Source organism: Tinamus guttatus, unplaced genomic scaffold (assembly GCF_059628265.1).
Source record: "Tinamus guttatus ecotype Peru unplaced genomic scaffold, ASM5962826v1 Tinamus_guttatus_pri_ptg000455l, whole genome shotgun sequence".
NCBI lineage: Eukaryota > Metazoa > Chordata > Aves > Tinamiformes > Tinamidae > Tinamus > Tinamus guttatus.
In genome coordinates this window covers 207,740-233,337 of record NW_028288989.1, presented here as the reverse complement: position 1 = coordinate 233,337, position 25,598 = coordinate 207,740, and the positions used below count along the sequence as shown (strand labels likewise).

Sequence of the window (25,598 nt, the reverse complement as noted above, 5' to 3'; positions counted from 1 at the left end):
GTCCCCAAGCTCCTCCGTGGATGTGTCTTCACACAACGCTTTTCAGAGTCTTCGCATTCGGGTAAATATGTCCATCAGCTGCCAGCTCACTTCTGCGCCGCTTCTCAACACCTTGCAAAACTGCAGCATCCTCCCAGGTAGCAGGTGTTCAAAGCTGCAGTAAAAGTCTCTGCTGCCTCGAAAAGAAAGAGTGGCTTCTCATTGCAAGCTGCAGAGACGTCTGCTTCCAACCCAAGTCTGAATCTGCTAACAGGAATTCCTGGCGAGCAGCAAACCTAAAGGGGTCTGCAAAGCATAGCTGCCACTGAGGGCAATGCAATTTTGCCTGCACAGAAATAGCAAGTTTACTCCATATCTGTATTTAAAGGTGACACAGCCCTCTGCAGAAATGATTTTTTTTTTTTTAAAGCAGAGTTGGACAAATGTAGGAATTTGGCTACAGGAGCAGGGAGGGGAAGGATTAGAGAGAGGTTGCAGATACGGTGTATTCATCCCATATGCAATTCTGAGACATCAGTGAACTTGCATTTTGTCAGGAAAACCAGAACTATTCAATATCTCCATCTTTTAAAGGAAATATTTTGACCTTTCCATTTAAAATTAATGTTAATAATTTAACAGTTAATATTAGCATCATATCTTTGAAAAACATTTTTAAAAGAAATACAGCCTCAGCATAAGAAGTTTCACAGCTTGAAATGATACATTTTTATCCCCTTAAAAGCTCCCTTGAGACCAACCCAAGTTATTTCCCCATTTCTTTCCCTGGGGCAGTTGCGGGGACGGTCCCCTGCCCCGTCCCTTCGCGCGTGTGCCTGTAGAGAGCTGCGGGCTGCAGCTGCTCGCTCCCAAAGGAAGTGCTGGAACCCGGTACTAACGGCAACAGCAGCAAGTACCAGTGCAGACCCATTACCAGCATTTATGCAGGGCATAAACCCTTGGTTTAGCTGAGCCCGGCATATCCTGGAGCAAGTTATTTGAAATGGCGGCTTTCCCCTACCTGTCCAATCCACCTTCTATTTACATCTTTGATCGCCTGTGGTGCGAGGAGAAGCGCTGCCGCGTGGTGCCCGGAAAGACACCGGCTTTGCCGCGCACCATGGGCGTGCAGGGCCCCCCTTGGCGGCCGGGAGGAGGCTGGGGACCACAGTGCCAGCTCTCCTGCCTTCCCCTGACAACTCCGCTGAAGCAGCATCTCTCCATGCAGCCGGAGCCCCGTTCTCGGGTTTCTCCCCGCCCTGCACACCCTGCATCCTGCCTGCAGCCACCAGTTTGGGCCCCATGGCCCTCCCCATTCCTCCTCCTCCTCGGACAGGCACAGGTAATCGGGGTACTCCTATCCCCTGGACACCACAACCATCAGCTCTTGTCCTCCAGGCACTTTCAAGGGGGCAGTTTCCATTAGGAAGCCCTCGAGAGCAGACACGATCCCCAAAGAGCATCTCGCACCCAGGAGTCCTCTCTTTACCCGCGTCCCTCTCTCCACTGTCCCCCCAAGGCAGGCGCTCAGCGTCCCAGAGCCACTTCCTCTGCAGGCCCCCGTGCCGCCGCCAGCGCCCGCCCTCAGCAGCGCTGCTCGGGGGAGCCGGTGGGCAGCATGTCGTAGCGGCCGCTGTACACCACCACGCCGGGCGGGTAGTAGGCCAGCTCGGGCTGGACGGCCGCTGCAGGTGAGGAGGCGGCGACGGGATGGACAGGCACCAGGGCGTGCAGGGCCTGCTCCTCCTGCTCAGGCTTGGTGGTGTCGGTGAAGGGGCGCATGGTGGTGAGGGAGGGTGAGGTGATCCTCCAGAGGAGGCTCTTGAGTGCCTTGCGAAACTCCCGGCGCATGAGGCAGTAGAGGATGGGGTTGAGGCAGCTGTTGGAGTGTGCCAAGCACACGCTGATGGGGAAGAGGTACACTTGGGAGAGGAAGTACTCAGTGCTGAAGTGCACCACGTTGAGTTTGATGAGGACACCCCAGAGCGTGAGCGCTTGGTTGGGCAGCCAGCACAAGAAGAAAGACAAGACCACGATGGACACAGACTTGGTCACCTTGGAGCGGCGCTTGGTGCTGGGGCCACTGCAGCTGCTGCCGATGTGCTTGTCACTGATGAAGCGCACCAGGAGCAAGTAGCACAGGCTGATGACGGCCAGTGGCACCACAAAGCCCAGCAGCACCTTCTGGATGTGGTAGAGCCCCAGCCAGAACTGGGCATTGCTGCCGCGGCCCTCGGGGAACTTCAAAAGGCAGAGCACATCATCAAAGACGGTGGCAGTGGTGGAAAAAATGGCATGGGGCAGAGAAGCCAGGATGGCTGACACCCAGATGAGCACGCAGAGCCACTTGGCAGAGCAGCAGCCGCCCAGTGGGTCCCCGCGCCGCTGGTTCTTCAAGGCTGAAGCCACTGAGCGGTAGCGAGCCACGCTCATGGCCGTGAGGAAGAAGACGCTGGCGTACATGTTCATGGCAGTCACATAGGAGACGATCTTGCACATGGCCTTGCCAAAGAGCCAGTTGAAGTCCAGGGCATTCTCCACTGCCCAGAAGGGCAAGGTCAGCACAAACTGGAAGTCGGTCACCGCCAGGCTGGTGACGAAGAGGTTGATGGAGGACTTCCTCCAGCCTTGCTTGCTTTTCATCAGGTAGAGCACCAGCAGGTTGCCCACCAGCCCCAGGGCACACACCACGGAGTACACCAGGGAGATGACGATGCGCACCACGTCCGAGCTGTCGCCCCCCATGCCGTCGGCTCGCTCCAGGTTGATGTTGCGCAGGAGCTGCAGGAAGGACACGTTGCTCCGGTTGCCCGCGGCCGGAGCGCCCTCCAGGAAACTCAGCGACATGTCCCAGGGGTCGCCGTCCGCTGCCCCCTTGGCGCCGGCCGAGCAGGGCCCGGGCTCGCAGGACTCCCCCATCCCGCAACGGGGCGGGCAGCGGCTCCGCGGCGCCCTGAGCCCGCAGCAGGGAGCGCTCGCGGCGGCGGCTGAGGCGACCGCGGCGGCGGCTGAGGCGACCGCGGCGGCGGCAGCGGTTGAGGCGGTGGCGGCGGCGGCTGCCTCCGGCTCGGCGGGGCGGCGCGGCTGGCGCCGGGCCCGGCCCCGCTGCGCGGTTATATCCAGCCCCGGGGCCGGGGGCCGGCGCGGCGGCGGGGCATGCGCGGCGCTCCCGGGCCGCCCCGCCGGGCCCCCCCGCTCCGCCCCGGCGGCTGCACCCCCCGCAGCATCCCCGGGACACCCGCACCCGCCGCTTTTCCCCCGAAATCGCCAAGAGAAAATCCCGACTTCATTCCTACTGCACCTTGCGCTCCACTTCACCCTTCTTGGAAATACATACATATATGTGTGTGTGTGTATGTATTTATGCGTGTGTGTGTATAGGTACATATATCACCCTTTACGCCCATTTTAAACATATATATTGCATGTGTGCTTCTACTGGTATTTACGTGTGTATTTGTCCACGTGCATATGTGTATACGTATGAACATGCCATCGAGCAGACACGAGCTCTGTCCAAACATCCACCCTGCAGCTTCCCCATCACGAACGGGACGCGCGGGACAGCGAGGGACCGGCCGCGTCTTTTTGTGCCCTGGGGAGATCAGAAGACGGGGGCTCTCCAACTTCATCAGGAAGGATGCTACGCGGCGGAGCGGGCTGCCCGCCGCGTGCAGTGCTCGCCTGGGGACGAAAGAGGGCAAGAAACGCGGTGGAAACGGCAGCAATCCCGGGAATCCCGGCCGCGGGCAGCACCGGGCTGCAAACGTACGAACACAATCCCAGGGAAAGAGCAAAGTTTTGATCGGAGCCGCACCAGGGCAGATGTTCTGACATAAAGCAGAGGGCGTGAAGTGCTCCCCCCGCAGCAGTGCTGGCAGCCTCAGCGCTCGCCCAAAAGAAAGGTGACTGAAATACCTGCCACAAACTCACTTCTTGCTCCTTCCCTCTGCTTAGTTCCCGTTTTAGCTCACGAGCAGCAACCATCTGTAACTGAGCCACGCAGAAGCAGCAGCAACGTCCTTTGGTAAATAATTAGCAAGGTATACAGGGAAAATCGGGTTTTCTTCTTAGTCCCTTGTCAGAAATATTTATTCTTCTTAACATGTTTTAGACACGTCAAATAAATTTTTGCTGAAATGATAATTTCCCTACAATTTACCCCGAAAATCCTTATTATTTTTCAGTTCTCTACAGACCTGTTTCAAAAATGAAACATTAATTACAAAGTGACTGAACCAGCTATGTGCTGCTTATTTATTTATTTATTTATTGGCAAGGGATATGGGACTTTTTAATATGAAAGCCGTTTTTGTACCGCAAAGAAGAATTTCAAAATATTAAATACATCATTATTTTAAATACAGAAACATTTCAAACAAGGGTCTAATTCCAAATGAATTTTTGTAGCAGCAAAGGATTTTTTATTTTTTTTTTCTTTTCAATACACCAAAGCAAAGAATAATCGAAAATGTCCTGAATGGACTTAATTGAAAAGAGTAATTAATATGTGGCAGCACTGATGGACTTGAAATTATGCTCAAATGATGCATTTTCTCCACAGAATACTGTTTTGTGAATAACTCTTTGTATGGCATTTTCATTGTTGATAAACTTCATGGAAAACAGACACATTCTCCAGAAAGTAATACCTAAATGCAGTTTTAAATTGTAATGAAAGATGTTGTTCAGCCACGTTCATGTCCTCTCTTCATTTATCTTCTAAGTACATCACTGAGAAAATACTTTTGTGGCAAAAATATCCCTGAAAAGGTAATTTCAAAGTAACCCCTTGCTCCAGAAACATCCTTTAAAAATTTTATATGAACAATAAGGCTAGATGAGCTTTACATTTTACATAATCAAAAAATAAAATTAACATTTTTCTGAATTAGATGGCCACTTACAAGCAAAGATCCATATTTGGGCAATGATAGGAATTAGCAGAAATCTGAGCGTGAACCCTCCAAAAGTGGAGTCACTGACCCTTTCAGAGTTGGGTTCATTCTGCTGCTCCACGAATCTGCTCATGGACCGTGACTGGAATGCGAGCAAGCAGCTTTTGCACGAGCCACCTGCAAACACCTTTAAAGCACAGAATTGAAAGGTAAAGCCGGAGGTGCAGCGGTGTCTCTCTTCCAGCTACCAGAAGTTGGTCGTGCCAAGAGACGGTAAACTCTAAAGGAGAATCAGGGAATTAAGGGAATTACACACACACAAAGTACTCACAAACTACCATCTAAAAAGAAAAAAAGATAGTAGATATGTAATAATTGCTCAGCAGATTCTACATACAGTCTTTGGGATTCGAGTCTGGACAGTGTTTGCCCTTGTGTGTGACAGCAGGGGATGTATTATCCTTCGGAGGTATCTTCTCTACTAACAGGAGGAGGAGCCCGGCAAGCACATACTAGATGCCTTACAGATCTCTAAACTTTGGCCAGAGAATCTCACTTCCAGCAAAGCAGATTTTTTTCACTGTCTTAAGCAGGGATTCATCCTGTGCAATTCCTTACTGTGGAACTGTGTAATTTATGTTGTAATTTCTCTGTGCTCAGAATGTCATCTTTCCTGCCTCTCTGTACATATTTATATAATATGAATCTCAGCACATACAATTAATTAACTTTGGGTTATATAGCTAGACTATGTGTTTCTTCATCATATTCCATGTTTTTTTCCTTCCAGTACACATATAGGACTGTCTGTCTTGAATTACAGGCTACTGAACTGCAACACTTTTACCATCACTAGAACACAGCTAAAGTGGCAGTACATTTCTTTTTCTTTTATAATTGAGGCTAAATTATTAAAAAACAGTGAAACAAATAAAAAGTCACAGTCACAAAAAGCTCCAAGATCTCAGGTTATACCTCTTTCAGAATGAGAAACCACCAATCAATTCCTTATCAGATGATTTTCACAATTCTTTGTGCATGACTAAAACAGCTTAATATATACTTTGTAATAGCCCACACAGGCTCTCTGAAGTCACGTCTATACTGGGAAGACAGCGCCATTAATTTTGTTGGCTTAAATAGCTGGCCTCTGTATGTCCTCACAGCATGAAAGCATTTCTGCTTGTGCCACTGCTGCACATTGTCATGACTGTGTCAGCCAGAGCCAAAGCATCCCTTAAACGGGGTCCTCTTGTCCCCGCTGGGTATTTCCCGATACGACACCCAGTGATTCACTTCTTCTGTATATGTGGATGTTGGCCCAAAGCCCAGGGAGTTATAGATGTTTGGAATCAGATTCCCACAGTTCTGTTTCTCTATTCTGCATGGCTTTTGCATATGTAACTTTTTGGCTATAAAGAAATCAAAACAAAAATGCAAATTCCTACAAAACCTCTCAAGTTCCTCAAGTCTCAAGTCCATTACTTCCTGACTTTTTTTTTTGCCTTCTCTGATATGACACTCTTGAAGAAGAGATGACAGAGAAGGAAACAGGCAGGAGTAGCATATTGAGAGAGTTAGTCCAGAAAAAGAACTCTGCATTCCCAGAAGAAGGCAGAAGTAAAAACATATTGTGCTTCATGATTATGGGCGGATTATGGGCGATGGGAATCTGCTCTTCCTGCTGAGGAAGGAATCAAGACGAATTTTCCTGCACAAATATTACTTGCCTCACACCAGACACTGTGCGCACCTACACAAAGAGAAGACGGGAAACTGCAGGTGGCCACATGCCAGTTTCATCAAAGGCCTTCTAGAGGTTTGCCACACCAGTACTTTGTACATGTGTGCCCCTACCTACCTAGGGCTCCCGCTCCCTCTTTCCAATTCTCCTAACCTTTTCTGCTCACTTTATTTCCCTTTCCCATTTTATAGTTTGATGTAGATATCTCCCTATTCTCAAGTTTAATTACTTTAAAATACTTACAGCTTTTTGTGAAGCTTGCATTGGGGATGTAGTGATAAAGAAGCCAGACAGGTTCCAATATCCTATGCCACAAAACGTTCTAGCATCAAATATGATATTGCATTATTCAAAGAATAGTGCTGACAGCAGGGATGTCAGGTACTTGTTGCTCTATTACGCAGCATAACATTATTCACAGGCAGAACACACTGACAGCTCGACCAAAATGAGCATTTAGCATGAAGAAATCATGCATGAAGAAATCATGAGGGTTACTGGGTATTGGAAGTTAGACAAAATCACCCTCTTTTGCGTAGCCTGAGCTGTTCCATTAACTAGGGAACAGGCCATGGTGAGTCACCCATCAAACACTTATGCTGCTGTAAACACGTTTGGTTCCCAGGACTCTTCCCTGTCCCAAGCCTGTGAGCAGTCACACTGGCTATTTTCCTGGGAAAATGTGAGATTTGCAAACTCTTCCTTGCAGGTTCATTCTCAGGAGTTTGGAGTTCATGTTTCTTGTATTGCTAGACAGCTGGACCGTGATGGATATTTACCTTTGGGAAAGCCTGACCAGGAGAAAAATGGCAGTGCAAATAACCACAGAATAATGCGAAAGGATTTAAGCAGTGAGTGGGGAGCTGCTTTGGGCACTTGGGTCTCCCCTGAAGCAGTGCAGTGCAACCAGCACAAGCTGCAGTCAAGGACCTCCAGAAATAAAGCACAATAAGAAAGTAACAGGATGACCAAAATACAATAAGAAAGTGACAAGATGACCAGAAATTTCCCTCCTTCCACGCAGGGACCCCGGGCCGGTAACGCAGAAACACGCGGCCAAACGCCGCACAAACGCGGTTTAGCCCCGCGGCATCGCCGGGGCGGGGCGGCTGCGGGGAGGGGACCGACCCGGGACCCCCGTCCGGGCCGCCCCGTCGCGGGGCTCTGGGCCGGGCTGAGGCCTCGGGGATCCGCGGGCGGCGGCACGCGGCGCTCCCCGCTCCCCTGCGGCCGCCCCCGGCGCTCCGCGTTAACCCCGGCGGCGCCAGCGCGGAGCGGCGCCCGGCCCCGGCCCGCCGGCAGAAACCGGACACCGCGCGGTGGGCGCGGCGCGGCGCGGCGCGGAGCGGCGCGGGGCCGCCCCGCCATGCGGCGGCCCGGCTGAGGCGCCGCCGGCCGCCGCGCGCCATGCCGAGCGCGGGCTGGGCCCTCTGCGCGTGGCTCCACGTCCTGCGCGTCCAGGCGCTGTGCGCGGCCCCGCCGCCCTTCCCCGCCGAGCGGCAAGGTCAGTGTCCCCGCGCCGCGGTCCCCGGCTGCCGCTTCGTGCCCTCCGTGCGTTCACTTAGTTGCGGGGAAGCTCCGTGCTGCGCTCGGGGCTGCTGCGGGATCCGCCGCTGCCTCTTTAAAGAGCAGCGTCGCCTCCGCGAAACTGAGCAAGTTTAGTGCCCGGCAACGTACGTTTTTCCCTTTCTTTACCTCGCCCCCTAATAACGACCGTCCTGCAGAAACGCGGGGTGCGGGAGGTTGATGCTCCCGGGGTGTAAAGGGAGTTGGGGGGTTGCGCATCGGGACAGTGTCCGGCGCGCGCCCCGTTTGTGGCCGTCAGCCGAGCACCTGGCCGCGGTGGTGCCGGCCGGGGATTTACTGCTGCTGCGTGTGCATGGAAAAGCAGCCTATAAATGAGGGAAAGCTAGTTGGGCTCTGCCTGGCCGTAGGAGACCTGAACGCACTGGAGGAAGTTTTGCTGAAGACCTTCCAGATCTAATCATCTCCGGTGCTGTCAGAGGGATGGTTGAGCAGAGAAAAGTGCAGTCTCCTCTGTGCCTCTGAGCTCGTGAGAAGCTGAAGCGGTGCCCTAACTGCCTGAGGAGCAATCTGTTATCCTGAAGCCACTGACACGTAACCCGAGCGAGAAGAACGATAGCACTTCAGGGGCTGGGAGAGGAGCCAGGCAGGGAGCGCTGTGTTAGCAAGGGTTCACTGTGCGTGTGCCAGGCATCCAGAAACTGACTCAGAACGAATTTCACTTTCTAGGCATTGAAATCAAGGACTTCCCAAGAGAAAGCTTTGTGTAAGGGGACAGTTCCAAAATTTTATTTAGTTATTTATTGGCAACAGTAAGAAGGCAAGTTGAATGAATATGAGGCGTGCAAGAGTCGGGAGTAATCCCTGTGTCTTGCATAGCTGAAGTGACTTTTAAGCAATGTCTTCAGTCAGTATCTGCAACGAGTGCGGCTCATCGGACATTGGAGGAGACTCTTGCTATGTGTTCAAGGGCTGTTGGGATGACTGTTCTCCAGGATGGATTGTCTCAGCTCGGGGCGGTGGAGGAGCTGGAAGGCCTGGGAACGGAGCCTTGGGATCAGGAACACGCTTCCTCCAGGGATAAGCATTCCTATTGGCTGCCCCAAGGAACTGTTTGAAAGGAATCCAGAGGGTCTGAGACGCAGATGTAGGAGACTTGAAGATGAAGCAGTGGCAAATGATGGTGTCACATTTTGAAGGAACTTTGTCTACAGAGAAAAAGTGTGTTTTCTGTCTAAAAGAAATTGTGCATTTCCCAGTACAGGTGGCAGACTGTTTAATGTCTTTCTGCTTATTCTAACCTAGTGAGTTTGTGTGCAGCAGTTCTTCATACAGGCTGTGGAGTTGGAGTTTGAATCCGCAGAGCAGGCAGTAGTGGTGTTCAATTTTATCAGATGTTTGGCGTAGTACAGAATTAGCAGGGTCTGTGGGGAAAGTTTCTCAAACAATCTAAGCAATTTTTAGACTTCTTAAGTAAGTCCTAAGGACCTGGTCCTTGCTCTTGAACCTTGCTTGTCCTGCGTGCCCAGAAGAGACTGTTATTCCAAGGCAAAGTACTACCCTGAACACACTGCTTAATTCTTTGCTTCGGTCCTGCTCGCAATGCAGACAGAAGCCGGTGCTCAGGATGCAGCTGAAGAAAGATGAAGCATTCCAAGGATGGGCACTATACAAGTCTCCCATGGAAGTCTTTCTGTTCCTGGCCTGCACTGTCAAGCAGTGCCCACTGCATGATCTGCTCAGGGCTTCCTTGCTTTGGAGAGCACTATGCATGGCCAAGGAGAAGACTGGTGCTGCTGTTAGGGATGGGGAGATGCGGAGAAGAGCTCCTAGGTCAGCTTCACCCTATCTACTAACATTGGATCCAGACACTATCTCTGGTTAATAACACTGTTCAGAAGAATAGATAGCTGAGCCAAGAGTTGTATAGGATATTAGGATCAACTTCAGCTACTTCAGGAAAGAAATTTTCCAACTTCTCCTGTCTGTTTCCATCTTTTACTGCATTGCTTATCTGCAGTGCGTCCTTCTTGCATGTGGTAAAGGTCTGACTCCAAGGGAATGCCTACACAACATGCAAGGTGGTGGCCTTTTCAAAGGCTGGATGGCATTTTAAATACTGATGGCATTTAAAGATTATTTAGTTTTTGCTGGCACACAAAGCATTAAGGGTGTGGGATGGGAGAAATGGCAGTAAGGTACCCATAGTGTTTGAATAGGAACTAGTTACTGCTGCAGAAAACTTGAGGGAGTCAATACTGAAGGATACTACTGTTGTTGCACAGTTGGATTGCATGTGTTAAGTTCTCCTTGCTTCTCTGTTTCAAGCATTCAATCACTCTTTTATTTCCTAGAAGAGCAGTAAGATATCATCCAAATTGTGCCTCCTGTCTTTTAGTCTCTCTTCTGCAAATAGAAAGATCAAATTATGTTAGTCTTAACATAGAGCTTAGTAAGCTGTTTTAATGCTGACAGCATTGCCTTTGCTAAACACTAAGCAGCAGTCTAGGCATCAGTGATACTGATTTTTTGTGGAATATCTTTAACCATATCTTATTAGACTTCGTTGTGTTATCTTATTCCCTCTGGTCTTTTGCAGAGTTTTAAATAATAAAGTTCTGCAGTTGTATTACTGTCTACTGTATTTTAGCATAAATCCCCTCTCCAGTTACTGGCATTCAAAAATGCAAAATTAAAGGGTGGGTGGGAGAAGTTAAGCTTCTTTCCTTTGGATAATCTTGTTAACAGCATATTCTTAGGAAGTTTTTTTCTTATAACTGATGATGTCTGTCTTGATGATGTAGTGCTTAGCCACTACATAATAACTAGCGTACTGCTGAAATAAAAAACCTCCTGGAAGAATTTGAAGTTCAAAACCACAAGTCTTGTGTGGAGCTTATCAGATAAGCCACAAAAAGTTAAGCTGAAGACATAAAGCAGGATCAAATCCTACAGCAACAGCAAACGAAACCAGTTGCCCTTCAAGGCTTGAATTTGAGCGTTGCGTGAGTTGTGCTGCAACACGGGAGGGCCTGGTCTGCTGGGCTCTTTCTAACCCCATCTTTGTTATCACAGTATGGAGGACATGAGAGGAAAACTCCCAAGTCTGAAAACTTTGTCTTCTGCAGATCATCCATGTTTTTGGGTATTCCTCCTCTCTTCCCCATGATCTGCTTCTCTATAGACTGGGGAGGACCCTTTCTGTAGCTCTAGAGGTGCTAGAGGGCCAGGCAGGTGGCTGTCATCAGGGGCCCTAAATGGCAGGCAGGAAGGTGCAGACTGAGTTTCCAACACGAGCCCCTGCTGTGTGTGTGGGAGCAGGCAGGATATGCCGTGTCTCCGGATTAGAGGCCGTGGGGAGGTCTCCAACTGCAGTCATCTACAGGCACCAAGCCCCAGCTGTGGCTTATCCTGCACAAGCCCCCAGTCCCTGCAGACTGCTGGGACTCAGGTACTCATTTTACAGGAGTGCAGCAAGTTTGCTTCTGGGATAAAGGTGCCACTGAGACCAGATTGCTTGCGTATTTTTTCTGTATGCGTGAGGAATTTTTTTAGGTAGGTGATATTTCCGTGCATGTGTCCCAAGTGTCCATGGGCTTAGGAATACTTACTGTGCAACAGTGTCAGAGCACCTGTGCCTTGTACAGCAGCCAATGCAGCTCCTCTGTGCCCGCCTCTCCTCAATGGGGTCAGCTGGCACACATCTATTTAGGCATGATTGAAGGCAGGTGGGTTCAAAGGTGCACTCAGTGAGGAGTGAGACTTCTCCAGGGGATGGACTGCTCTACCACTTCCAGGAATAGAGAAAGTGTTCTAGAAGTTCCTGGAGCATGTTAATTATTTCATTAATCAGCTTAGTTAATGAATGAGGCATAAGTGGCTGGAATTTTGGGAAGGAAGACCTTTCCCGGGGAAAGATAGCCTGGAATGATGCATATCCTCACAACTTCTTTTTTTGATGGAATGTATTCAGACTGACTTCTTGGGCTGAAGTCAAACTTGCTGATTGAGGATCTGGCTCATAAGGAATGAGTGCTAAGGTAGTGTGATTTAGGAGGATTTATCTTATTTCCTTGGAGCTTTTGAGTTTTACACTTCCGATTAAAAATTTGAGTTTTTTTAAAAAATTTATTATTTCTTATATTAAGTGACAATACTAGTGATGCCTTCTTCCCTTGATAAATTATGATTTCTTCCCCTGCTAGACTCTGATAAGTCTGGTCTTATCCTAATGGGAGCCTCTTACTCATAATCATGTGGTTACTTCACTCATCCAGTGCAAACCCTTTAAAATCATCTCCTTGCTGCAATGTCTGTTAAAGGTGGGTGCTGCCAGTTGTCCTATAGCTACTGCCAGATGTAACAAGTGTGCGTTTTGTTTTCTTCTTTGCTTTTCTTTATTTATTTGTTACGTTCTGTTTCCTGCTTCAGGTGGTCTGTTTTGCAGGGCTCATCTGCTTGATGAGAACCTAACCAAGAATCTTGGGGATCACAGCTGGGGAAGGCTTGCAGCAGGGATGGGAGTAGAGGGAGATGAGAGTCAGTGCTCTATTTAAGAGGAAACAATGTTTGGGAAGAAAAATGTTTATCTTTTAAAGGGAGTGCCAAGATTTTTATATATATGTAGTACAATGTTTTATATATTTATTGTACAGTGGTAATGCATTGCCCCACCACTGTGCCAGTAGGATGAAATGGTGAACTTTCCTCATTCACAAGTCTCCCTTTAAGCCATGTAAGCTCTGACAAGGCTAGAACTTACCCACCTCTGCTTCTTTTTGTTTCCCCCTGCTTCTCCCAGAGCACTTTATCAAGACATTGCAAGAATACCACGTGGTCGAACCGTCACGAGTAGATGCGAGTGGACGTTTTCTCTCTTTTAACTTACATCATCACATCTCAAACACAAGGAAGAAGAGAGACCTCAGCAAAAAGAAAAGTGTGGTATACTATAAAATTAATCATGAGGAGAAGGATCTGTTTTTTAACTTGACTGTCCACACGGGATTTCTTTCCCATAACTATGTAGTAGAAAGGAGACGTGGCAACTACGCTAGCGCGAAGATTGCAACTCGCTCAGGAGTTCCTTGCCACTTCATTGGCACGGTGTTGCAGCCAGATTCGGGGAGCGGGACGGCTGCAATCAGCACTTGCAATGGCCTGGTAAGTGACCATGACCTTTTGCTGGACTTCTGGGCTAACTATCATCTCCTTAGAGCTGAGCTAGAGCATTTGTATATGAATGTGTGCTTTAAGAAGCTCAATGGGCCTATCTTGCTGATAAAACTCTCAGAAAGTATCAGGCTACGTCTATGGATATAATTTGCATTTTTGAAAGACAGCGAAATGAATGACCTTTGAAAGTGTGCAGATCAGTGCACTGACCCCTTGCGTCAATGCACCTCTCTGCACAGGCTGGGGAAAGAGTTCACCCTTGAGCCTGAGCTCAACATCAGGCTGAACACCTGGAATCTCTGTTGTTTTCCTGCCAGCTGGTCAATGTGTAAAGGGGTTGCTTGCTAAGAGAAGTGCAAAGCTTTGGAAAATCTACGGGCTCCTGAAATAACCTGACAATGTGTGAAAACAGGTCTGCTGTAGATGAAACAGGAAACTTCGGAATATCATGCGTGAGTGCTGAAAACTCTTTTGGCATACTGCCTGGGTTACTTGAGATAACTGATGGGGGATCGATGCCTTGAAGATCAGAAGTTTGCCTACTCTTTTTTTTTTTTTTTTTTTTTCTCCCCGGTAGGGACCAATTTATTAAAGCTTCCCTGAAATTCCTTATAGTCAGGGATGGGCAGTAATAGAAAGGTGCTGTGGTGCTACAATATCTCCTTTGGTTGATTTGTCATGTGCTTTGCCAGAGCACCTTTGTTAGAATTCATGAAGTGAGAACTTGGAAATGAAACGTGGGTGATCATTATGCTTTTCAAAATAGACTGCAAGAAGGATTTAAAAAAAGTCACCCAAATTTGTTATAAACTCCACCTGGTAAAATGCTTTGGAAGTGACCCTTTCACTTGGGCTCCAGGCTCTTTGAATTTTAGTTTGAATTTTATTTTGGAGATCTCTGAAATACCATTTGCTTGAAGATAGAGCTGTATTGTTTGTGTTTTGCTCTTTTCTTTCTCATAAAATTATTTTATAAAAAAGATACATGGTGGTTGTTCTTGCCCTCTCCCTTTCCCCCCTGCCAAAATCAGAAGTTTGAAAACACTCATGTATTAATTCAGGTTGCTGCTGAATTGAGGGGAGGGGAAATGAGGATTTTAATGGGATTCTTAGGCTTGGGGAGGGGAAAAAAAAAAAAAAGTGGTAGAGAGGTTCTGTCTTCAACTCCTATCTGAGCCTCTGCCCTGAAGGGGTGCAGTAGGAGCTAGACTGGAATCTCTGAATTCCTGTGAGTGGCGCGGGCTGGGGAAGGCGGCTCAGCTTGCTTTTCCTGTGGAAGTTCCCCAAAGATCCAGTGTGGCATGAGAACATTTATTAATGCCTAATAGGCTTTTGGCAGTATTGAGAAAAGGAATCCAGATTTCAGGATGCTTGGAACCAATTTGTGGTGGTCTGCTGTGCCCTGAGGTAATATTTATTTATTGCCATTCTGGAAATGCCCTTATATATATATAAATATATATAATAATTTTTATGCGCAATGCTGCTGTGTCTTTTTCATGGGCTGTGTTGTACTTCCCTATATAAGTACATTTTCTGTTTATTCTCATGAGGCTGAGAAGGAGACCTGAGAATAGATAAACACTATAGAAGTAGCAAAAATTGTTGGGGATATTTAAAAAGGGCAAATTGAGGAGAAATTATTCTGCAGGACATGAAATCTAAACTATGTGTGTCTATGTGTGTGTGTGACTTTTTTTTTTTTTTTTTTTAATTGTGAGTCGTTTGCGGTGAGTTGCCCAGAGGTTGTAGAGTCTCCTTCTCTGGAGATCTTCCAAATCTGCTTGTACACCACCCTGTGCCACGTGCTGGAGCAGGTGTCCCTGCTGGAGCAGGGGGGTTGGACTAGATAATCTCTAGAGGTCACTTCCAACCTTAACCATTCTGTGAGCTGATACCCGTCTCTGGGACTGAGATGGGTGGAAGAGGAAGATGACAGAAAGAAGAGAAGGATGGCAAACCAGTGCGGCTGGTATCAGCTACCCAGAGCATCACTGTGCAGCAATGATCACCGCACAGGCCTCACCTGAGAGTGCCCGGGTCAGGACTGGGCACTGTGCAAGGGTCCCCGTAAGCAGCAGATGTTGAGAGCTCACCTCGTGCTGATGTTTTGCTCAGGCCTCATTAGCAATTAAGCTAAGCAGGTAAGAACTAATATCTTAGCCTTCATGAGCAGGTAATGGTAATAGTGATGCTCCCTTCCTGGAGTGCTCTAGGTATGTAAGAGTAGAATAAGGATGAAGATCTAACCCAGCACTGATGGAAAACACAGAAATGGGCTTTCATCTGCCTTGTGCTTTCACTTTTAAAATATATCCCTGTTTCTCTCCACTACTGTTGTGGGCATTGCTCTTTCATGTAACAACAGTATTGTTCTTACTATTCATTTTATTCGTGACATTTTTGGGAATCAGTCTTTATCCTCCATAAATCAAGTGGACAGAGATAAAACAGCTGTTGCCGAGGAGACGCAATTTCCACGGGGCATCTGTTTGAGTGAATGATATTTACAGATGCCTGAAAGAGAAGCAGCACTTGCAAAATGTGAGAAACAACATTCTGCCTGATTGCTGTCAGTGTTTCTGCAAGCCAACAGTATGGTGTTTTACTATACTACTCAGGATTTGGGTATTTTGGTGGGACAGGAGGAGAGAAACTCTGTTACATTACCAGTTTGAATTCATTTGTATTTATGCATATCTGAAATGGCCTGCAAGGCCAGAAAGGGAGAAGTCATTGTGTGAGGTTTCCTCTTTTGATTTAAATATATTTTTATTTTCAGAAATACACTTTTACACAAATGTGTGAGGGTGCATGACTTTGGGAAGGGCCCCAAAGGAAAGGTCGCTGCTGGAGAACTAGAAATGAATTGAAATTGAAAGTTGTACTTGGGGGGAGGATGGATATCCAGCCTCTTAGGTACAGGAAAGTTTCCAAATGGAGGGAAATGTTTTAGTTTTTGTCTCTCAGTGGAAATATTTGGATTTGCTCTAAACAGACTGCCAAGGCAAACTTCTGACAGTGCTTTTACACTTCTATAGTTTCAGCAAAAGTTTGCAGCGAATGTTTGCAAATGTTAATTCTCAGTTGTGCATTAGTCCTTGTGTGGCAGCAGTAATATTGAACATTCCCAAAACAGCCCTGGGAAGGGAGCAAAGGGTGGGAAAGCTGAATTATTACCCCAAGTTTATGGACTGAGTTACTCTATAGCGTAACTTATTGCAGACTAGTGACACTTCATGAAAATGAAGAATGATCTCTTGTGCTTAGGCAACACTACCTGTGTTTTTAGTCATAATCATATAAGTGAAAAATCCATCAGTGTTTTTTCTTGCAAGCTTGCCTCAGTTTTGAGGAACTCAGTGTTTTCTCTGCTCCTATGATATACAAAGCATGGAGAAGGCTGAGAGGGGATCTAATCAGTGTCTATAAGTACCTCAAGGGAGGCAGTGAGGAGGATGGTGCTGGGCTCTTTTCAGTGGTGGTCACTGACAGAACTAGAGGAAACTACCAGAAACTAAAACCTCAAAAGTTCCACAGGAACTTTGCTTTATCACAATTACACTGCAGCCTCCTAAGTGGCACTTGCATGCCTTGAAATCACACCCAAGTTTAAGGACTGTGAATGCTTCTTGGATTACTCCAGGATAAGAGGCAACCCAGAGCGGCATGAGGCTACACACAGCAAGGAGGTTCTTGTCGATATTTTTATCCACTTCTTCGATCAATTATGCAGAGGGGGAAAAAAAAAGGGCATTTCACTAAAAATCTAATCTGTAAATACTAATGCTGCACTGCGTTCTCAAAAAAAAAAAAAGTCTAGAACTTAACCTGAAATAATGATGCTATAATACAAGGGATAAAAGTCTCTTATTGCATGGGACAAACCACCGTAATGCAGAGAGACAGACACACACCCCAGACTTACAGTGTGGCTTGTGTACTAACAGTTCGACCCACAAAAACTCCCACTCAGCTATCAGAAAGAAACAAAGCCAGCCAGCCTCCCCCCACAGGGAGCTTTGCAATAATTTGAAGTACATCCTTTGCTGCAAATCCAGTGTATAAAGTTGTGCATCATTACAATTTACAAGACTAAGTGATGCAGCTGCAACATTGGCATTGAATTCAAACAAATCCCAAGGACTCTAAAAGACAGAAGAAACCTTGTTTATTAACTCCTGTTAAATTAACTGCACTGTTAACTCACGGCAATTATTATGCAGAGGTTACATTACTGTATCTCTCTGATTTTTATCCTTACCCAGGGAAAAAATGGTCCCAATAGCTAGTATTAATATAATGTCAGGGATAAGTACTATCACATTTTGCAGTATGTTTAGGAATGAAGTTTTCCTTTTCTTTAATGACTAGTATGGGAAACTATCTGGAAAACAAGAGCAGCAATCCCCATAGAATAATACCTGAAAACTTTCTCTATATGACAACAAGCCCATATATAACAATTAAAACATATTTCCTAAATCTTCATGCTAGCGTTACTGCTATCTCACCTCTTTTGTGAATTCACTCGCAAACTTGTGACTGGGACATATAAGATAGCACAGTACCGATGGCACCTACGACAGCATGAATTCTGCTCACTAAGTCTCCTGCTATGAGGTTTATTTTCTGGAACGATGATTAATTTCTCGTTTTCTCATTAATCCTGCTGGCCAAGACCTGTCCCGCAGCGGCACCGCTCCAAGCAGTGGGTCCTTCTGCTGCAGAGCCGGGCTGCCCTGAGCCCGCGCTGCTTCACGCTCTGCAACCTGACCGGAATAGCGAGCAACCTTCCTGCCTGATGCAAACAAGGAAGTTCATAGAATTATGTTCCCATCCCTTCCAAAGTCATAATACAAAGGCAAACAAGCCAGAGAAGAATTCTTTCCCCCTAATAAGCTTTTTGAGCAGTGTTTCAGCTGCTGTAATTCACTTCAAAACTGCTATGAACCTTTTGCAGAGGTCTTGCTTAGGGGCTCTGCATCCTCATAAAGCATTTGCTGATCACTGGCATCAGTAAGCTAATTTATTCAGCCCTTTAGTTATACAAATGCTACGAATGATAAGTGAATTCACACTGTAATTCCAAAATCAGTAAAGTTCTGGGATGGGCTTAAATGTTAAAAGAATAGATAAATGCATATTTTTTCCATCACAACCACAGGAACTTAAGGAAAAATTTCTTAACAGTGAGAGTGACAGAGCACTGGAACAGGCTGCCCAGAGAGGTTGTGGAGTCTCCTTCTCTGGAGATCTTCCAAACCCGCTTGGACGCAGTCCTGTGCCACGTGCTCTAGGTGACCCTGCGTGTGCAGGGGGTTGGACTAGATGATCTCTAGAGGTCCCTTCCAACCTTAAGCATTCTGTGATTCTATGTTGCCTCCATTGTTTTATCACCTTATGATCTCTCCCAGGTGAAACTGCTCAGTGGATGCGAAGGGTACTGTGCTTTTAATACTTTAACCTAATACTGCTGTTCTCCACTTCCCCTCCTATGGGTGCACAAAGCCTGTGTCAGTGTATCAGGCTACTCAGTGTTTCCCTTGGGCAGTGTTTAGGGATAGAAAATTGTTTCCTCTAAACAGCTTTATAATAAGGAAGCAAGGTAATGGAAAGATAAAACATGTACTAAGCTTATATGTTCACTAATAGAGATTCTTGTCTGCTTCTGCATTTTCCAGTTTGTTAACCTGTTGTGAAAGGTTGTGAAATCAGAGCCCTGCAGAGCTGCTATAGCCGAGAGCAATGACCCTGTCTCTCGCCCTGATTACCTGCAATTTAGTCATTGTGAGTGATTTCTAGTTCATGTGGTGATGAGGCTTTTCTTTTTGTTTAACGTTCAAGGTATCTCGAGTAACGCTTTTCTTGCATATCTAAATTAGCATTTTCAGACTCCAGCTTTAACTCTTTTCCCTCCTTGTGTTGAGCCTGGTAAGGCGTAGGGTCGTATACCTTGATTATTTGTTATGATGTTACTGAAATCAGCTTGGTCTGTAAGCATAATCCTCAAATGGAAATGGAAAATGATATTGAGAAATTCAGTGTCTGGATTGACTGATCTGTAATCTGATAATTTAACAGAACCTTTCAGGATTGTTGCTACAGTTTCATGAAGTAAAATTGTTTATGATAGTTTGGTAACGAGGCGTTTTATATCTCTGAAGCTGAATTGTTTCTCTCCTTGTAACCAAGTTTTTATCATAAGCCTAAGTTTCAGCATCCTTGTAGTATTTTTGAAATCTGTGTGACTAACAATTATTTCTCTTAATGCAAACAGTTGTCCACTTTCACAAGTGACTAAGTATTTGGCAGTGAAAAAATACAATTAAGTAAAGGTTATACTTTTTCTTAAGTTGCCCTTATGGCCATCTGAGACTGAATTGAGCTCTCTTTCCTCATGTGGACCCTTATAGCCTCAGAATACCTTTGGAAAAGTCTTTTGGCTTGATGCCTATTATTTTTTTTAAGATATGCTATTGACAAAGGACTGCATATATTGTATATTGCTACTGCGGTACTCTAAGTGAACTCTATTCTGGGATCAGGCATATGCAGAAACATATGCATAAGTCTTTCTCCATGGATCTCCACCCTAACCAGTTTTGTTTACTCTAGAAGAGATAACAAAAATACTCTGTGCCAAGTTTTTCAAATTCTTCACCTGTGTTTTGCAACTTTCCTTGAAAACATATTTTGTTAGTAATTGTGAAGATGGGAGTCAGCATCTTATAGCAGTGTAAGGAGAAAAGTTGTACTGCTTGGAAATCCCTTTTTTTTTTTTTTTCCCTACACTATTTATGGGTAAAATCTTGGAGAAGTTAAACTCATTTCTTTTTGCTGACTTGAAGTGAGTTTCTGGATTCCTCATTTGCAATAGCTCTACCTTGTAGTAGCTGGTGGATCCTGCCCACCGTTGGAAGCACAGCAGACAGGTCTGCCCTTCTGATGTCACTGGCATCGGCGGACCAAAATCTTTTGGTTTATTCAGTCAGCAGTAATCTGTTGGAGGTGAAATGTCAGACAATAAGAGCCTGTAAAATGCTGAAGGGAAAAGAGACCATCTCCTTGGGGTTGGGAATTCCTCCATGCTTGGATATAACAGAGCCTCCAAACTTTAAATGCTGTGATTTGGCATTTTCTGTCCTATATAAGGTGTTACTAACTCTGTTATGTTGGTGCTCTATGTTTCCTTCTTTAGGCAGTAGTGTGAAAAATGCTATAAGGAGAAAAATTTACACCAGAAGACAACTAATGCATTCTGTCCTCTTTTTTTTCTCTCATGTTTTGCCTATGTTTTCTGTAAAATAATGAAGATCTGGATATTATTCTTGCTTGACTAATGCGTTTTATTTTTTTAATCCTCTTGAAGGCATCTTAAGTCAGATTTTGCGGATTTATCATTCAAACTTGGACTGGTATTTGCTGCAATACTTCAAAGTCTATCCTTTTTCTCATGTTCGAAGTCCAACTTCACCCATCTGCCAGCTCCCTTCCCCCCATCTTTTGTCTGAAAAATGCTCTAATTGACAGGTCAAATAAAATCTCATCAGTGATCTCAGTCCATGAGAATCCGGCTGAGTCTGTTGTTGCTGGTCTTGGCCTTGTCACCTTTGACCAATGTAAAGCTGTTAACCCAGAAGTTGGGTATTGACACAGTTTTCACTATGGAGTTGGTACATTTCAGTGAAAGTTTAATTAATGGATAGGTTAAAATAAGGGTTACAGTAGTTGCCAATTTGAATGGTATGCCCAGGATTGGGATGCCTTGCTCCTTCAAAGTCTAACCGTCTGTAACCCCTTGGGGAGATGCAGAAAGCAGGTGTCCTTCTATAGTTTTAAGAAGTGTTTTTTTCTTGTTCTTTAAATCTGTCTGCTTATTTGCTAGTTACTTTGCAGTGCTGCTCTGAAGCAACAATCTAGTCATGTTTTTAGCTCTAAGTCCTTATAATGAATCCTCTGATATTTTTTCTGAAGTGGTGCTTATGAACATTTTTTTTGTTTAAATCTAATATTTTTAAAAACAAACACACTTCTCATTGATTGACTTGAGAACCTACTGTGAAAGTATCCAGAAGCTAAATGAAAATATATAATCATTTTCATTTGATTGCTGAGGAATGTGAGACTTTTAAGACAGGATGTTTCTGCTCCTTCTAGTATTTTTGGAATTTGCTAACAAAATTCAATCAGATCTGAAAGGAATGGAGATATCAAAAAGACTAAACTCTTACAAACCTTGCAGGTAAAGGAGCAAACCTGTGATCAGTCCAATGGCCAATCAGCCTAAGCAAATTGATCTATAAGGCAACACATCTACAACTTGGTACTGAGTTGGATGCCAAGGTGCCTTGTATCACGTGTCAGTGAGGAGTCCTGGAGAAGATCCAAGAGATATTGGAGAAAACTGCTTTCAGGGAAGAAATGGAGCCTGTGTGGGGAAGAGATCTGCTGGAGACAGAATCCATTTTCATGATGCTGAAAGGAAGGGTACCAGCAAGGGTCCAACTTGGAAGTTAATAATTAATATATCAGGGAAAACAGGTGCTGTACCTGCTGCTCATCAGGGCATGTGCTTTGAATGTTGTCATTAATGATGAGCAAGAGGGGAAGAACTGAAGCTTTCTATATTCTCAGCCAATCATGCATATAATGTGACATTAATAGGCACAGATCTCACTGATTACATGCCTTATTTTCTAGTTTTTTTTAAAAAGCTTGTTCCTCTGTTCTCACAGATGTATGATCATAAGATGTTAAGGGGCTGAATGACAGTGGGTGATGTAGACAAAAGACCAAAAGATGATGGTTTTGCTGTTTGCCCTTAGTGAAAACAAGGGCTGATGGCATCTTCACAGCTGCTCTGTGAGAGCTTCTGAGAAATTAAATTTTATTTATTTATTTCCTCAATACTTTGTTGGTCAGAGGTGATCAATGTTGGTCCCTGTGCAGGGTAAGCATTGAAGGCTGCAGGTGTAGAGAAACAGTAGTGAGCTGGAACCAGAGGCTTACTTTGCCTCTCAAGGGTGCTGGTGTTGGGCTCTTTCGTTTACCTTTTGTCTAATCCTCTGCAGTCTTGCGCTTTTATAGATAGAGAGCCCTCAATACAGACAAGTTAGACTTGTAACAAAGGCACCTTTTAGGGCTTCCGACCTGTTGTGTAGGTTGATAAGACTTCAGTACCAGTTGCATATGGGTAGTCCAGGGTCTAGTAGCTCTAGAGAAGGATTGATAAGAAGCTGCAAGCTTTAAAGGAAGCAGCTTGCTGTGGCTAAGTGGTGGTGGTGCCTAAACGCATCCATTGCACATTCCACGTGCATAATGTTTGCATGGCGAAACAGACAGTCCCTAGTAAATCCACTTGGGCCTGTTGCTGCACACAAATCCGAAGCGTAGATCTAAATCCATTGCATGTGTTGTAAATCAACAATGAAGCTCATGCAGTCACTGCTTAATTTGTTTATTCAAAATCTGCTGTTTGTAATTTTTAATGTATATATTTGAAACAGAACAGGCTCTAAACACTTGGTCAGAATTTGGGTATTGAGTAAGTAGTGTGAACTTTCCCTGTTTCCTTATATAAATCGGGGATGGATCAAGTCTGTTCAAGACAATAGGAAAAAGGCTCTGTCTTGAGCAGAGCCTCTCTGACAATGATGGTAAATCTAGGGGCAGATAAAAACAGCATATGCATGTAGAGCTCCTCTCCTGTGTTCTTGTCTGCTTCTTTTCAGCTCTGATCAGATGGCTTGATATGGGAATTATCTCTCTTTTTTTTGCATCTTTAAGAGCAGGCCAAGCAAGTCCATCATCTGGTGCTAGAAACATTAAATGTGAATTTCAACACTTAAAAGTGGATTTTGACCTTATTCTTCCTTTTCTGTTTTCTGTTTTTGGTTTTAACTTCCTGTTAGCTTCCTTTGGCTCCCTAAATTACTGCCTTGGCAGAGAAAACGGATATCAAACGTCGATCGCAGCTCTTGTGTCAGATTATTTGGTGACGTGGTCTATTCTGTTATCGCTTTGTTTCCTGATAGTTCCCAGGGCTTGATAAAGCTTCTTTTTTGACAGCTGCTGAGATGGGCAGATTTAGTTTAAATTCTTTTTTCCATGTAAATGTCAGCTCAGGTTTTTATTTCTATGCAGTAACAGTTAGGTGTGATTCCATTACTCAATACACAAAGACTAGGATTATTTCTCTGTATCTTCCCCATTTCCTTTGCCATGATGTATCTGTCTTCATCAATCGACACTGAATTGCATCTTTCTGAAGTTCGTTAGATTTTACTCTGCTTTACTATCCTGAAAGACTTTGCATCCTTTACAGATTTTCTTGCTTTTGTGCTGAGCCCTCTCAATGAATTGTCACACAAGTGCGTGGTCTCCCACACAGCTGTGCTTGTGACTGGCTACTTGTGGTTATAGGATTATTTGGAGACTTTAGTTTGGGTTGTCTTGACTGTCTCCATTGGTTCAGCTTGTCTGAGGTTTTAGTACAGATGGCCTCATTGGAAAGAAGTTCCATATCACAGGAGACGATGAAATAAAAAGAAAAATGACCTGTATAACCTGTGTAACAGACTCCAAATTATTTTTTAATTCAAAATGTAAGCACAAGGGAAGTTTCCAAGAAGAAAACGTCCACCTAAAATTGCTTTGCAGCATCATTATGTGGTTGTAGCTCTGAAGCTTGTTTGATCTTAATAGCTGAAGCATGTGTTTTCTTCATTTCTGTTACCTTCGGTTTATACCTTCATTTCCTATTCCCCCAAACTTTCTTCTGAGTTTGTGTTTACTAAATGGATAAATCAAGATCTAATCAGGTCCACTGTCTTCATGATTAAATTAGATCAAGTGAATAGTGTATTGAGTATTAAACATATTTGGCTCTGGCAAGAACAATTGCTAAATAATTGATTTTCGTTTTGCAGAACCTCCTCTGTTCTGAATTAACATGCTTCTGGGTTAGTGAGAGAAACATGAATAACTTCTATTACTGTTAGAATCCACTGAGAGGATTTATGGAGTTGAAATAACATTGTAGGTCATATTTCACCCTTGTTGAGCTCCATTACATGAAAGTTCCCAGGTAGCATTTGAGATGAGCATCCTCTGCCTGAAGTGCACTAATGAATAATTACTTAGTGATTTCAGATCAACTACACTTTAACTTGGAGGGTTATAGCACTGAACTCTGTCTCGTGCCTTTATTCTTCTCTTTCCTGCATACCCTGATGGAATAGTTGTATGTTGTATAGTTCTGTGATGTGTATGGGTGTGTTTTTTGTTTGGTTGTTTTTTTGTTAGATTCAAAGGATTTTAGGTGAGGTTTATCTCCAGATATGTACTGTTAGGTTGCTGACAAATTAAATAGGTTGATGTAATATGAAATAATATGCAAAATAAAAGCAATTGATCTCAAGCAGCCTGCTGCACAGCAGGACCACGGGAGGCAAAAGGTATTTGGTGATCTCTGTGTTGGTATTCAATTTTGCTGTTCTTATGGAAGCAGGAAATGTCATGTCTTGGAAGAAAAGGCTTCCAGACTTGGTGATTCCTGAGTGATCACAGTGAATCCTGTCCACTAGCCTCTGGAGTGGATACCTGATGGGACCACCTGTCCCAGTATTCCCTTGGCAAATACAGTTGCTGCAGTATTTTCATTTTCTAGGCAATGGCCCTGTGTTTGAGCATCTTACACGGATCAGACAAATATGAACGAAATAAACTGTTCCTTGCAGCATCACTTTCCCCCTCCCCATCACCACCTCTGCCTACTATGCAGTGTGCCGTGATCTACCAGGTGCTTAAGTATAGGTGCCCTTGTGATTGCTGGCTTTAGTCAGCCCAGCTAATGTGATGTAGGTCATAATAATTATGCTCGTTAATCAAACGGAGAAATTGAAGTGGTGCAGACTCTCTTTACACAGAGAAATTCCTGTTTGTTTCTTTTAATGCTAGCTAAGCTACTGGGAAAACATGCCACTTGTTTATACCATTAAGTGTTATTTTGCCTCAAATGAGGAAATGGATTTCATTTAGTTTTGGAGAAGAATTCAGAGGTCTGAGCATAGCAGTGATTTAGAAGAAAGGCAGTTAAGAGCATGGCTTAGTGGTGATGGTGGTGATGGGTTTATGGTTAGACTTGGTGATTGTAAAAGTGTCTTCCAGCCATAATGATTCTGTGCTTCCAACTCGTGGTGAAGCCCACTCGGGTGACTTGGGTTGCTTAAGTTGTTTTGTGCTCTCTTGAATGTAAGATGCCCAGCTGATAGCTG

General features: G+C 45.1%; 2 protein-coding genes across 2 annotated transcripts in view; one reads left to right on the top strand and one right to left on the bottom strand.

The window, feature by feature from the left end:
* Positions 1-1,563: 1,563 nt before the first annotated feature.
* On the bottom strand, positions 1,564-2,898 carry RXFP3 (relaxin family peptide receptor 3). The gene has a single exon (XM_088532092.1). It carries the CDS (start codon positions 2,896-2,898, stop codon positions 1,564-1,566), a length of 1,335 nt encoding a protein of 444 aa, XP_088388218.1.
* A 5,130-nt stretch (positions 2,899-8,028) lies between these two features.
* The window catches only part of ADAMTS12 (ADAM metallopeptidase with thrombospondin type 1 motif 12), a 137,299-nt gene continuing 119,729 nt past the window's right edge, over positions 8,029-25,598 (top strand). The window contains exons 1-2 of the mRNA XM_088532112.1: positions 8,029-8,125; positions 12,947-13,308. Coding sequence (XP_088388238.1) covers positions 8,029-8,125; positions 12,947-13,308 — 459 coding nt within the window. The remainder of the gene's footprint in view (positions 8,126-12,946; positions 13,309-25,598) is intronic.